Source organism: Limulus polyphemus, unplaced genomic scaffold, assembly GCF_000517525.1.
Source record: "Limulus polyphemus unplaced genomic scaffold, Limulus_polyphemus-2.1.2 Scaffold56, whole genome shotgun sequence".
NCBI lineage: Eukaryota > Metazoa > Arthropoda > Merostomata > Xiphosura > Limulidae > Limulus > Limulus polyphemus.
The window spans coordinates 1,028,747-1,042,767 of NW_013665666.1; the positions used below are offsets into that span (position 1 = coordinate 1,028,747).

The following is a 14,021-nucleotide window of genomic DNA, read 5'->3' on the forward strand; positions in this document are numbered from 1 at the left end:
TGTTATCTTTACTGATACTATTTTTAGCAGCGGTATAGCGGCTCATAGAACGGCTCCGAGTTTTTTTTTCAAGTACAAACTTTTAGCTCATAACTCCATCATCTCTTGATTGATTTGAGGTCTAATTACAGTTTTGGACTCAGAAGGTCAAATCCTTTCTATTGGTGTATTTGACCACGCCCAAGGTCTCAAAGATTAATTTACTCTAATCCTACCTAAAAAAACTCAATTTGATAGTAGGCTGATAGATTTCCTGATGAGTAATAAAATCGGATTGTGTATACGCGCGCCCCACACTTGATATTGCTGGCGCACAAAAATATAGCTAATAAAAATGAAAGAAAGGTATCATAGATTAATTTACTATAATCCTGCCTAAAAATATTTCAAGTGCCGCGGCTATTGAGAATTCTCTCTTGTTTGTTTTTCAACTCAGTAATTTATCTTGTTTCCTATGATGTGAATATTTTTATCTTTAACTTAATACTTGAGCTATTCTCAAGAACAAAACGTACACTAGAGTGCCTTTAGTTAGATCATTGTCTCAAGGCGATTTCGTTACATACTAAGTACACCAGATAACAAATCACTAAACCTAACAAAAATAGAGCATTTCCATCACGAGTGGCTTTTTAAAGGTTTAACGTTTTACATCAGGGGCCAGAGATTTTATTCACTGATGAAGAAACCCTACAAGGCATCACAAAAATAGTGTCGATAGGTTTTGTTTCGCACAAGTAAAAATGTTTGTTTTTTGGTATAACATGTTAGAATACAACACCTTACGTTAATTAGTAACTATTATTATTTGGTAACATTGATTTACCCTAATTATTGATATTAATTCATAATTAGATGGGAAAAAGGGGTTTTGACACCACTCTCCATGTACAAATGATAATTGTAAATTTAATTACAGATATCCTGTAGTTATAATGTAGTACCCATGCTAAATAAATATGATCCAGTAACTCTAGAATTATTATGCAATATTTGTACTAGATCACTTCGCAATACTTTACTACACACTGTTTTATAATATCCTCCTAAAGTAAGAAATTATATCTAAAATCCACGATATTAAGGAAAACTAAAGATTGATCTCGAAGTGAGAAAGCTTAATAATTTTACAGAAATTTGGAGAAATCCAGATGTGCTTTCATATCATTCAGATCCTAATATCTTTATATGAATATTCTTGTCTCTTATTTCATTGGTTGTGCTACGTTGAATAAGGTGTTAATATTCTAAGTTTAACTTCTTAAAATAAGAATCCGACTATGATGAATGGCAACAAAACCAATCTTTGGAACACTTGATGTTTCTTAGTTTTGATGGATTTCGCGCAAAGCTACTCGAGAGTTATATGCGCTAGCTTTCCCGAATTTTGAAGCGATAGACTAGAGAGAACGGTGCTAGACAACACCATCTGTCGCCAACTCTTGAGTTACTCTTATCAAACTGAATACTGAGAAATGACCGTTACTCTTATAACGCACCCACAGCCCCAAAATGCAGAGCGCAACTTTTGTTTTTATCTGGTAATGGGATGCTAGCAAGTGAATTTCAGCTCCACAGTGTGGTATTTTAACTAAAAGACAGCACTCAGCCCATGGTACATTTAGAAACAGTTTAAATAGTAGACCTGGTATAACTTTATACTTCTATAGGGACTAAATATTCCGTTTTTTTCAAATGCTCCGAATACACTAGTTTTAATATTGAATAAATTTGTTTTTAAAACAGATAACAACGTATGTATATATTAAACAGTTTATCATCTGTCGAAAATATTGTTTCTCGCGTTTTGAAGCTGGCAGATGCGTACTAAAATAGTGACACAAACACTGATTATCATCAATAACAAACCACTTTTGACATTCGAATGGTGAAGACCATCAGTCTCTTAAACTTCTAAAAAAAAACTTAAAATCTTATTTGTTTGAGCGTGTTATTTTTTTTAACTGTTCAACCATAAATACACGAAGTTTCTCTTTCACATTTCTCTCTGCTTTATACTCTTTGTCTTATCATCATCAAGTTTTATTTTGAGGTAAAACAATGGCATACTGTAAAATGCTAGTATAGATCAAATGATGTCCTTTTTACATTTCCGTTCCAGGGTAGAGTACCAAAATAGCAAAGCTGGAATGTTCTTTTTGGAGAGATTGGAGCATTTCACACAGAAGTTTATTGAGTACACGAAGCCATGCACACAACAAGCCCATTTTGTTCATGAAAATTTCATCTTGCTCCTCTACAAAAAACAACAACAACAACAAAAACCAATAAAATAAAAAAATAGCTCGTGCGCTGATTTCTCTACAACTTCCACGTCACCTGTATGAAAGCAACTTTACAATGAATTATTTTTTCTTTGTTCGTTTCTAGAGATTCTGTCATAAAATGTAAACTAATCTTACCTTGCAGTTTGATTATTAAAACACAATTATGGTCAGCACTGTATTAATATGGTTGTTTTTTTTTACAAAATTATCATATAATGGTGAAAATACTCGCTTCTCTTTAACCGTTATGGAAACCTGCCTTACTTTCACCTGCAGAAAATACAATATTAATATCCTCTTTACAGTTTAAAAACAAAAACAATCGCCCTCAAGCTTTTAACCATATCAATAAATAAAAAAATTGCAAGAGTAATGGCTTGCACAATCTATGTATCATAGCTCAAAATATAGCTTGATTTTTTACTTGTGAGGCATACGTCATTCTAGAGGTTCTCAATATTTCCAGTAGAAGTAAACTGTGGTTCTCGAAATCTTAATTCCACCCGACAGATAGTTGGAAACTACAAAACTAAGAATTGATTATTTGTAAACGTAAACTTTCAACTAATCTGAAAGCAGTTGGTATAAAATAATAAATACTTTCAAAAAGAGTCGTTGAAGATCATTTCTAAAAGTTGTGTATTTAATAACATGATCAATTAAAGCCACCAACTTTAGAAACCTAGAAATATTTCTTTGTTTCTTGCTTCAGAACTTCGCAAAAAACCACACAAGGGTTATATCGGCGCGTGAATGTCCCTAATTTTAAACTAATAGAATAGAATGTAGGCAGCTGGTCAACAGCGCCCACCGCAACTCTTCAACTACCCTTATCTGATCGAATATGGGATTTGACCGTTATGTCACAAAGGTCGCAAAGTGAGGAACGTTTTTTTGCAGCAAATGGTAACGACCTATGAATCCTCGGATTCACAATCCAGCTAATATGATCACTCGGACTTTTATTAATGTTACTATTTCTTTGTTTGTGTTGAATTTCGCGCAAAGGTACACAAGGGCTATCTGCGCTAGTCGTCCCTAATATAGTAGTGAAAGACCTAGAGGGAAGGCAGCTAGTCATTACCACCCACCGCCAACTCTTGGGCTACTCTTTTACGAACGAATAGTGGGATTGACCATCACATTATAACTCCCCCACGGCTGAAAGGGCAAATATGTTTGGTGTGACGAGGATTCGAGCCCGCGACCCTCATATTGTTATACTGTTAGTTTTATTTTTGTCGTTTCTCGATTGGCAGGGAGTAAGATCGTCCCTATAATGTCTACTTCGTTTTATATAAAAGTTGGAATATTTTCTGTTCAATAGAAATTTAAATATTCTTCATGAAACTCTATTTTTAATATGTGCTTTGTTTAGATTATTTGAATTGTGTGAAAAATGCTTCAGGAAAGAACTGCAGGAAAAAACCGTTAAAACAACTAAATACGGCTAGTTTTAACTACTTTCTTGAATGATGATAATCGTGAGAACCCTCTTAATGAAGTCGGCACTTTTTTGCGATTATGAACAATGTTGTAATATTAACGAAATAGGAGACACATAAATTATAACTATATTACGAAAGTGTTCAGTATTGGACATATTTATGGAAATATACTAGTGAGGTTCATACATGAGTCTTAAAACAATGAGTTCAACATAAAAAAAATGGTCAACGTATCATTAATATATCAATTTATTCCTAAAAATAGGGGAAAAAAAGTCTTTTTATAATACCCTACGTTTATCGACACATGCTTATGATACCCTACGTTTATTGACACATGCTTATGATACCCTACGTTTATTGACACATGCTTATGAAATAGTTTTCTATATGTCCTCACAATTCTGCCAAATTGTTTGGTTGCCTTGTGACCTTCTGATATTTACAGGAATATTTTACGTAACTGAAGCCTATTTTTCACCAGGTATCATTTTACCACATTTGCTACATGTTTGGGATCCCTATTTAGCAGGGAAAATTCAGAATTTCTATGCGATCAGTTTTATGTAGATCTCCAACACCGTTGTCTGAGTTACAGCGAATACTTGGTCGATGGCAAACAATATAAATATGGATTAATCTGTAAAAAGCTTTGTTTTGTACCCACTTTAGGGGTTCACTTTGATTATCTTTCCATTGAGGCCACTTCGTGCTAATGCACAGTTCTCTAGGTAACATTCACACCTGCTTTTATAGGAAAGTAGTTGGCAAGATCTGCGCTTCCCCGTCACTTATCTCATCAAGATTATATCCTGAAATATTTAATACCACATTTGAAGAGTTTGAGATTTCTAATACGACCGCTTCTATTATCAACAAATCTTGTTACACTTAGTCTGCCCCCAGTGGCACAGTGGTATGCTAATATGCTAATCGATACCCGTGGTGAGCATAGCACAGATATACCACTGTATAGATTTGTGCTTAACTTCAAATAACAACACTTATGTCTTTAGAGTTTGATGCAATGTTTTGCATGGAGTATCATTAACTAGAGAAAACTTTATTTTTGTTTTATTACTAAACACAAAGCTACACAAAAGGCTATCGAAACGAGTATCGAAACCGGGTTTCTAGCAGTATAAGTCCGCAGACATACCGCTGTGCCACTGAGGGGAAAAGACTTTAGTTTCTACACGTTTGTCATGCGGAATTTCAGTCCTGGGAGCCATATCTAGATTACACTACTACTACTGAACAAAATATGACGTTATATACTTTTTTTAGGCTTCAAAACGGATGTGGCACTTTCTGATTGGATGGAATGACAACCATTCACATTGTAGACTATTATTACGTGACTGTGCTCTAGTGCAGTTCATTTTGATACAATAGAAAGAAAGTCCTTAATATTTGCATTCTATAAGCATTTTCTTCACTTTTCCGTAATTATTTTCAAGTCTATATATATAATTTAAATACCTTCTCTAAAGACTTTTCAATTCTAGAATTACTTACGGGACCTTTCAGTCACATTGTAAACTATTATTACGTGGCTGTACTCTGATGCAGTGGTTTCCTTAACTATATAAGCAACAAATTGTAACTAATCTCACTAATTACTGCCGGCTTTATTTAAGTACAGATTTATTATGAGTATGAAACGTGAATTTACTTTAGCCATTAATTCTAAACCGATTACTTGAAGTCATCGCAACTAATCTGTCATATGTGAATACATGATTATCAAGAAAGTATATACTGTGTTATATCCGCTGAATGACAAACACTTTTTTATTCTTAACAATTTTAAAAAGAAAAACATTTTATTCTACAGAGAATTCGGACCTTCAGCGAATTGCCAAGTCTACTGAGCCACCAGTTGCTTAGCAACGCAACAACCTTTGAAATGGTAACAAACAGATATATTGTCAACTACCAGTTCAGTTGTTTACGTTAATTGTAACATACCGAGGTCAGCACTGAGTAAAGCAAAAGTGAAAATTTACTGTGTGCGTGTTAGTGTGTGCACGTGTTTATATATATATATATATATATATAAACATATACTCCTATATACAATATTAATAAGTAAAGCCTAATATTTCTGAAGTCACTTGTAGTTTTTTAGACTTCCAATCTGTATAGTGATTTAATTTACGTCAATATCGACTGTTCATGCGATCAATAAGTGCACTGGAATAAAACAACAAGATAAGAAGGCTTAAAGTTATCTCAAACTATCGGTTTATGCTATTAATTATGATCAAAATAATCAGAAATTCTGAGTTTAACTTGCAATATCTTCATACATTATTTGATTTGATTTCAATCATTCTTTATCAAATTATCAACATATAGTTTTTATGTAGTATATGCGCATCTGCATATTTTATCAGCGTAAAGGCTGTAACGCCAAGATTTTAATTAATAAAACATAACAATGTTCCAATATACAAAACGCATGAGCCACTGGGGGTATACTTGGTATTATCATGCGCTACAATTTATCTCTATTATTTTAAATTACAAGCTTTTCTCACTACTCTTTATAAGACATTTTATCACTTAGTAATATCTTGCGCTAAAATTTATCTCTATTATTCTTTATTACACGTTTTCCTCGCTAGTCTTTTTAGGACATTTTATACTTGGTGGTATCATGCACTACAATTGATCTATATTCTTTTGTATTACAGGTTTTTCTCACTATTCATTATAGGATATTGTATACTTGGTAATATCTTACTACAATTTATCTCTATTATTTTGTATTACAAGTTTTTCTCACTAGTCTTTATAAGACATTTTATACTTGGTGGTATCATGTACTACAATTTATCTTTATTATTCTTTAGTTCACGAGGCTTTCTAGAACATTTTATACTTTGTGGTATCATGCACTACAATTTATCTCTATTATTTTGTATTACAAGTTTTCTCACTAGTCTTTATAGGAGATTTTGTACTTGGCAGTACCTCACTACAGTTTATATCTATTATTTTGTATTACAAGTTTTCTCACTAGTCTTTATAAGACATTTTATACTTGGTGGTATCATGTACTACAATTTATCTGTATTATTCTTTAGTTCACGAGGCTTTTTAGAACATTTTATACTTTGTGGTATCATGCACTACAATTTATCTCTATTATTTTGTATTACAAGTTTTCTCACTAGTCTTTATAGGAGATTTTGTACTTCGTAGTACCTCACTACAGTTTATATCTATTATTTTGTATTACAAATTTTTTCATTAGTCTTTATAGGACATTATATGTGAAAATAAGTTACAAAAATAATTCTTCCAAAATTGCTTGAGCAAATAAAAGCCATGTTTCTGCTTTAGCTCAAACAGTAGATGATATTTTATAAACATAGCAAAATATATCATTTTGGCATTACTAACATTCGAACATTTTATTCGTATGCTGTACAACTAAATTTACATTAAAATTTACTCCTAATTCATCTAAGTTAAACTCAATATTATGTGATGAATTAGAAGCTAAGATGAATGTAAACTCAATTTTATATCAAATGAATAAAATGACATAGTATAATTAGTATCAAGTTGCTATATTTTGCTGTGTTTGAGCTAAAGGAGAATTTTATTGTTCTTTTTTCATGCAACGTTCTTAGATTTAACGTATTTTTGGGTTACATCATCTTAAGACACTTACACTGATATTGTCAATATTACATAGGTTTAAGTATGGGGAAAATGTGCCTCATCTTTATGAATGACTGTGAAAAGTTTGTTTATTTGTTTGTTTATTTTCTTTTAATTTCGCGCAAAGCTACACGAGAGCTATCCGCGCCATCCGTCCCTAATTTAGCAGTGTAAAACTAGATTGAAGATAGCTGGTCATCACCACCCACCGCCTATTCTTGGGCTACTCTTTTACTAACGAATAGTGGGATTGACTGTCACATTATAACGCTCCCACGGCTGAAAGAGCGAGCTTGTTTGTTGGGACGGAGATTCGAACCTGCGACCCTCAGATTGCGAATCGAGCGCCCTAACCACCTGGCCATACCGGGCCCTGTGAGTAAGAACTGGAAGTAGCAGTGACAGTGGATAACATTTTTGTTCTGAGGTTGATCTTTGCGAAATAAAATGTGGAAACAAGATTGACCAGATAAAATGGAAAAAGGTAGTTTATTTTTATCAATCGATATTCTTTCTCAATCATCCCTCAGGTGATTCGCTTTCAAGAATAAATACTTATGTATGACTAAAAAAATGTACGTAAAAGCCTAAGCTAAACAGATACAGATTGAGTTCATTGATTCATACATATAGCTTATTATAATTGATAGTAAAATTTGCAAGTGATAAAGTAAGGCCCCGCTGGCTATGGTCGCTAAGTGCTCACGTTGTAAGCACTCAGTCCAGCGATCGCTACTGCACTTGGTGTGCTTACGTTTTAAAGATGGTTCCCTCAGTAGAGAATAATGGAGAAACAGAGAAATACAGGTTATTTTGAAAGCAATTTTAAAGCATATTTTACATTTTTGACAATAAACTTTTCGAAAACATGAACTCTCCTGTTCAGGTTCGTACAACTCAGTAAAAGAATACTTTAGCCGATTGATTTTTATTGCTTTTGTTTTAATTGGCAGACGTATTCAGTTTTCATTGTCTACCGGTACTTATTATTTGTAATTTAACTTTCTCATACTCTTCAACTTTTTCAACTTACTTTAAAAAAGAATCCATATTCATAATATTAGTTTTGTGCCAATTAATTCTTACTGGTGCAAGCTTTCTCTCAGTGCATTGTCTTCTTAGTGTTAGGTTACCCACACCATTGTCTTCTTAGTGTTAGGTTACCCACACCATTGTCTTCTTAGTGTTACGTTACCCACACCATTGTCTTCTTAGTGTTACGTTACCCACACCATTGTCTTCTTAGTGTTAGGTTACCCACACCATTGTCTTCTTAGTGTTACGTTACCCACACCATTGTCTTCTTAATGTTAGCTTACCCAAACGCTTCGTGCTTCTCACGTTTGCTTCGACCAGTTATCAGTCTTGTTCATGATAGCTTCATCCGTTCACTTTTTTTCCCTCTCCCTCCTGATAACTTCTCTTCCTGTTTTTTGTTGACGTCTAACTTTTTTCGTCCTAATTTTTAGCATATTTCGTTTTTCTCGTCTCAATTTCATCCAGTAATACTTTTATTGTTATTTCTTTCTTTTCACGCACTAACTTCTATATACATTTTATTCACTTCGTACACTTTATCATCTACTGTTGATTTTGTCCATCAGTCATTCTTACCGAAGATAACTTCCCTCAAGAATCCTCTGGTTTACCCAACACTCCAGCTTCTTCAGCCTGAGGTTTCTGAGACACTATCTCTATCGCATTCGTTTCGTTTAATTATCCTTCTTCCTCCAGACAATCATTTATATTGTTTTTATCCTCCTTTCTACTGTTTGCTTTCTCCTAACAATAATTCCTCCTGCTATTAGGTTCCCCTGGACAATTATTTTTACTGCTATTTGCTCCTCCAAACAATCAATCCTTCTATTATTACCTTTTTCTTCAGACATTTTATCTCAACTACAAGAATCAATGTTTTCAACAATTACGCCCTGGACTTAACGTTTGGATTTCATATTTATTGATTAAATAGTGTTTGAAACATTGATTTCATGTTTTAATTTTAGCTTCCTTTTCGTTCGCAAGTACTTGAGATTAATCATTAAATCTCCCTAAAATAAACCGACCTTAAGAATTATATTGTGACTACATAAGTTACTATTAAAGATTGATTTAAAGCACTTGTGCATTTATATTTAATTTTATTTTCAATGAAAAAAATTTCAGATTTTCTTTGTTAGTAAGATTATTATAGAAATCGGAGTCAACATGCTCTTACAAAAAATATTTTAGAATATGGCTATTTGTAAAAATATTTTAGTTGAGAATGTCAACGTTGTTATGGAGGGCAAAGAAACTAATAAATATTAAAGAACTTACATGATCAAGCTCTCTGTGCGCAAAAGTCGCCCAGGTTATTTTTAACGTTTTATATATACGATTCATATAAACAAATGTCAATATCATGTTCTTTCCCGGTCGTTCTGAATTAGCAACTAAAAACATCAAATAAACAGGTTCAAGGACGAGTTTATATTTACATTAAATTAATCATATTACTATGCTCTAAGTAATCATACATTCACAAAAGAGAACAAACAATAAAGTATTAGAACAAATTATTTTATCTTTCTTCCAACAATATAGGTTATGTACTTTTTAAACAATATTGAAGAAATGCAGTTACAACACTGATTGCTGCATCACAAACATGGTTATGTTAATCGTCTACACTCACGATGCCATCATTAATCTAGGCGTTAAATCAATATCTTAACATTTTTGTTAGACAACCAGGTTTAAAATTAAAAATTGTCCATTATCTAAGAAACTGAGTTAGATATATATATATATGAATAAAATTATTCCACTTTTTTTACATAGCCTTAGCCTACGAAATGGTCAAAGGTGCTGGTTTAATGATCTCTTGGAATTAACACATCTCATACTGGAACAAAATAGTAAAACTAATTACGTTTTGCTACAGGTCAGGAACGTAGAACATCCTATTGTAGACTTTAGGTACTTACCTGAAGGTTGATAAAACACCCTCAGATATGAAAATAACAATTATCACTGAATAAAATAAAAAGTTCATTTTAAAAATCATCCTGTTCATAGCGAGACTGATATTTACGAAAGTTGTTGTACAGTTTGTATTATTTTGCCTGAAACTGGTTAATATAAGTAACTCTGTAGAGCCTAACTTTACTTTTACACCAATGATAAGATGCCAAAACTATTTCTCTTGTCGGCGACTGTCTACATTGGTATCAGACCACCAGATATAGCTAATTTAAGGGAACTGTTACTTGTGTCGTGCTGCTCCTGTAGTTTACTACTGACGTCAGAGTCTGGCGACGTTAAGATGGCTCTTGATTTCAAAGCTTCGTATTTTCAAAAACATACTTGCTTGAAAGTTGATTTATTTTTGATTAAACTTTATTTCTACCGTAAAAAATGAAAGCATAAATTAAAATATTAAAATTTGATAATAGAATTGAAATCGCAAAATGTATAGTTACATAAGAAAATGTATTAATACATAAAATGTTATTAAAATCCTGGTTTGACCTATTTAAAAATAAGATAACGAAGGTATTTGTAATAGTTAGTAATATTTCACCTCTATTTTTAACAATTCACCTCTATTTTTAACAAAGATATAGAGTGTATATTCATTATTTTTACTATATACTATTTAGTGTGTTATCCAAGCTGCTTGAAAACCAATATTACGTTTATTATTCTCTACATCACTCCGTGAGGTTACTGTCACTCTTCAGGTGTAGATTATAACAATAACAGTACTTATGATAATGTCAAACTATTTCACAAAAATGCATTATAATTACTTTGTACCGATAAAACATAGTGGACGTTTTTGTTCGAACTTTTGATTTAGAGTTTTCCCCTCTATATAAAGAAATATATTTTATGATTTATGAACTCCACAATTTAAGTTACAGTCTCAACTGATCTACGTTTCCAATTTTACACATAACAGGAGACAGCATAGAGTGACATTTGCCTTTGTTAACTCTTTAAAACTAACCTTTAGGTAAAAAAAATAAGATTAATGAACGTAAACAGTTGCTTCTGCTTGTTTCCTTTATCTTATATACAATGGAACTTGTCCAAATGTCTCATAGAAACTCAAGAGAGCTTTACACTATTACTTAGTTTGGTTCTGTTTTCTTTTTAATACCGAACTTAGTATGATGTAATTTTAAAACTACCGCTGCATCCTGAATGACGGACGTTGTAACTCGCTCAGATTGTTTATGGTTTACCCTAGTTGTACTTTTCACTCAGATTGTTTACCCTAGTTATACTTTAAAAAAACTTCTTACCAGGATTCATTGTAAATTTGTCTTATTATTTTTAAAAAATGGAGCTAGAAATTGTTTGTTTGTTTGTAATTGAGCACAAAGCTACACAATGGGCTATCTGTGCTCTGCCCACCACGGGTATCGAAACCAGGATTCTAGCGTTGAAAGTCCGCAGACATGCCGCTGTGCCACTGGGGAGCGTGCTAGAAATTCTGCCTTGATTAACTCTTATATTTCTTGTACTTAGACGAATAATGTAAAAACAAAATATTTGTTTGATATGTTCGAAAAGTGAAATACCAACCAAACACTAATGTATTTATCTCCGGAATGTGCCACTGTAATCATAGAAGTAGTAGTAGCATATATAACATCAAGTACGACGATGATAATCTAAAACTAGCTTACCGATACACTTGTCTGTGTTTTAAAGCAAAACCACATCGGGCTATCTGCTGTGTCAACCAAGAGGAATCGAACCCCTGTTTTTAGCGTTGTAAGTACGTAGACGTACCGCTGACCCACCGGAGGAGAATATACAAGTCAAACCAACTTATCAAATATACATTATCCCATACAGATTCAGTTTCTTTTTCTATTGGATATTTTGACCCAAATGCTACTAAAAATGACCAGGAATTACCTTATAGATATTTAGTTGAAACGTTTTTGTTTAAAATTTTGTATAAACATAAATTTACGGTCATTTTATTTCTCATCAAGACTTTTTAAAGCTTTTCCAATTAAGAATACACTAGAGGGCGACACATACAACTCCTCATGTAATTAGACAAAAATCTAACTTGGCTAAGTGATAAAAATAATGAGAACATTACCATAAAACCTTCTAAAAACTAAAATTATTTTAGCTTACAAGTACATTAAATGGTGTATAAATATTAATTATAAAAGTTGAGATATATATGAATATTGGAAATCATTGTGAAATAATTTGAGATAATGCCACCTCCCAAACCATGTATTGGCTTTATATATATACAGGCGAAACTGAACAAAAATACTGTGAATTCTAAATTTTAATTTTAATAGCAGACGATATTCCGCAGTGTTATCATTTTGAATTAAAATTGTATTTTGGCCCGTTTTACCGTTCGCTAAAAAATCACCACTTGAAAAATAGAAAAAAACAGAAAGAAAAATGTTTCCACTTGAACGTTAACAGATGTAATTTTTGAATGCGATATCTACTTCAGGCTTAGCAGATAACGTTCATTTGAACATTAGCAGATTTGATAGATGAATAAAATATCCACTTGGGCGTTATCAAATATAGATTTTCACTTCAACGTTAACATATTTGATAGTTGGATAAGATATCCACTTCAACGCTAGCAGCAAAACATATCTATTTGAGCAGTAATAAACGAAAAATACAACATACTCCAAATTGATGTCATAAACTTAAAAATCTCATTCAAGCATATGTGGATGGGTCAACAAGGATGAATAAAATACCTTATTTTAATGTAATCTGTAATCTTTACAAAAACAAGACTAGCATTGTAAAAGTAGTCCTATTGGAATTGTGAAAATAAGCTGGACATCTGGAAATTAAAGAAACTGCATCTTTAATGTTCGATTAACTTCCTAGAAAAGGAATTTCAATGACAAAATATGATTGGTTTTTGAATTTGTATCGAAAATATAATTTTATTGAAGTTTAATCTTAGTAATCGTGCGTGAGTGACATAACTAATAAATACTATTAGTATTATGAGGAAAGTATGATTGCACACTATGGGCTATCTGTACTGTATCATCCACGGGTATCGAAACCCGGTTTTTAACGTTATAAGCCTTCAGACTTACCGCTGAGCTACTGGGTTTGGATAGTATGAAAAACATGGAGGTACATACAATCAAAAGAGACAGGAAAAACTGAATACAAGTTCTGGTCGATCGGTGATAGTAACAAATGTGTCACATAAAAAAATTAAATAAGAATAGCATAAACATTGCATTTAATTTTCCTAATTAATTCTGGGTCTAAGTATTTAAATAGAAGATGAGTAATTACTCCCTTCTTTGTGAATTATTTACGCAAAAAAAAAACGTAATTAGAATTTACAACATTAATGAATAAAAATTAATATCAGAGTTAGTATATCACGGAATTACATAAGAAAATTAGATCAATTTCAAGTCAGTGGAGTTAACAGAAACATATTGCCCAGTGAGGTAGCTGTTGTGTACAAAAATGAGTTTTCGTATGCAAATAATATTATTACAAATGTCGTTTTAACATTTTAAACCACTCTAGAAATAAAATAATTTAATGTTGATATTTGAACTTTTTTATATTATTCTTTCTGCATAAA

At 32.3% G+C, this 14,021-nt stretch overlaps 1 protein-coding gene across 1 annotated transcript in view; it reads right to left on the reverse strand.

The window, feature by feature from the left end:
• The window catches only part of LOC106463903 (gamma-aminobutyric acid receptor subunit gamma-3-like), a 74,421-nt gene extending 63,809 nt beyond the window's left edge, over positions 1 to 10,612 (reverse strand). The window contains exon 1 of the mRNA XM_013923986.2: positions 10,381 to 10,612. Within this exon, the coding sequence (XP_013779440.1) occupies positions 10,381 to 10,469 (89 nt within the window). The 5' untranslated portion in view covers positions 10,470 to 10,612. The remainder of the gene's footprint in view (positions 1 to 10,380) is intronic.
• Positions 10,613 to 14,021: the final 3,409 nt, after the last annotated feature.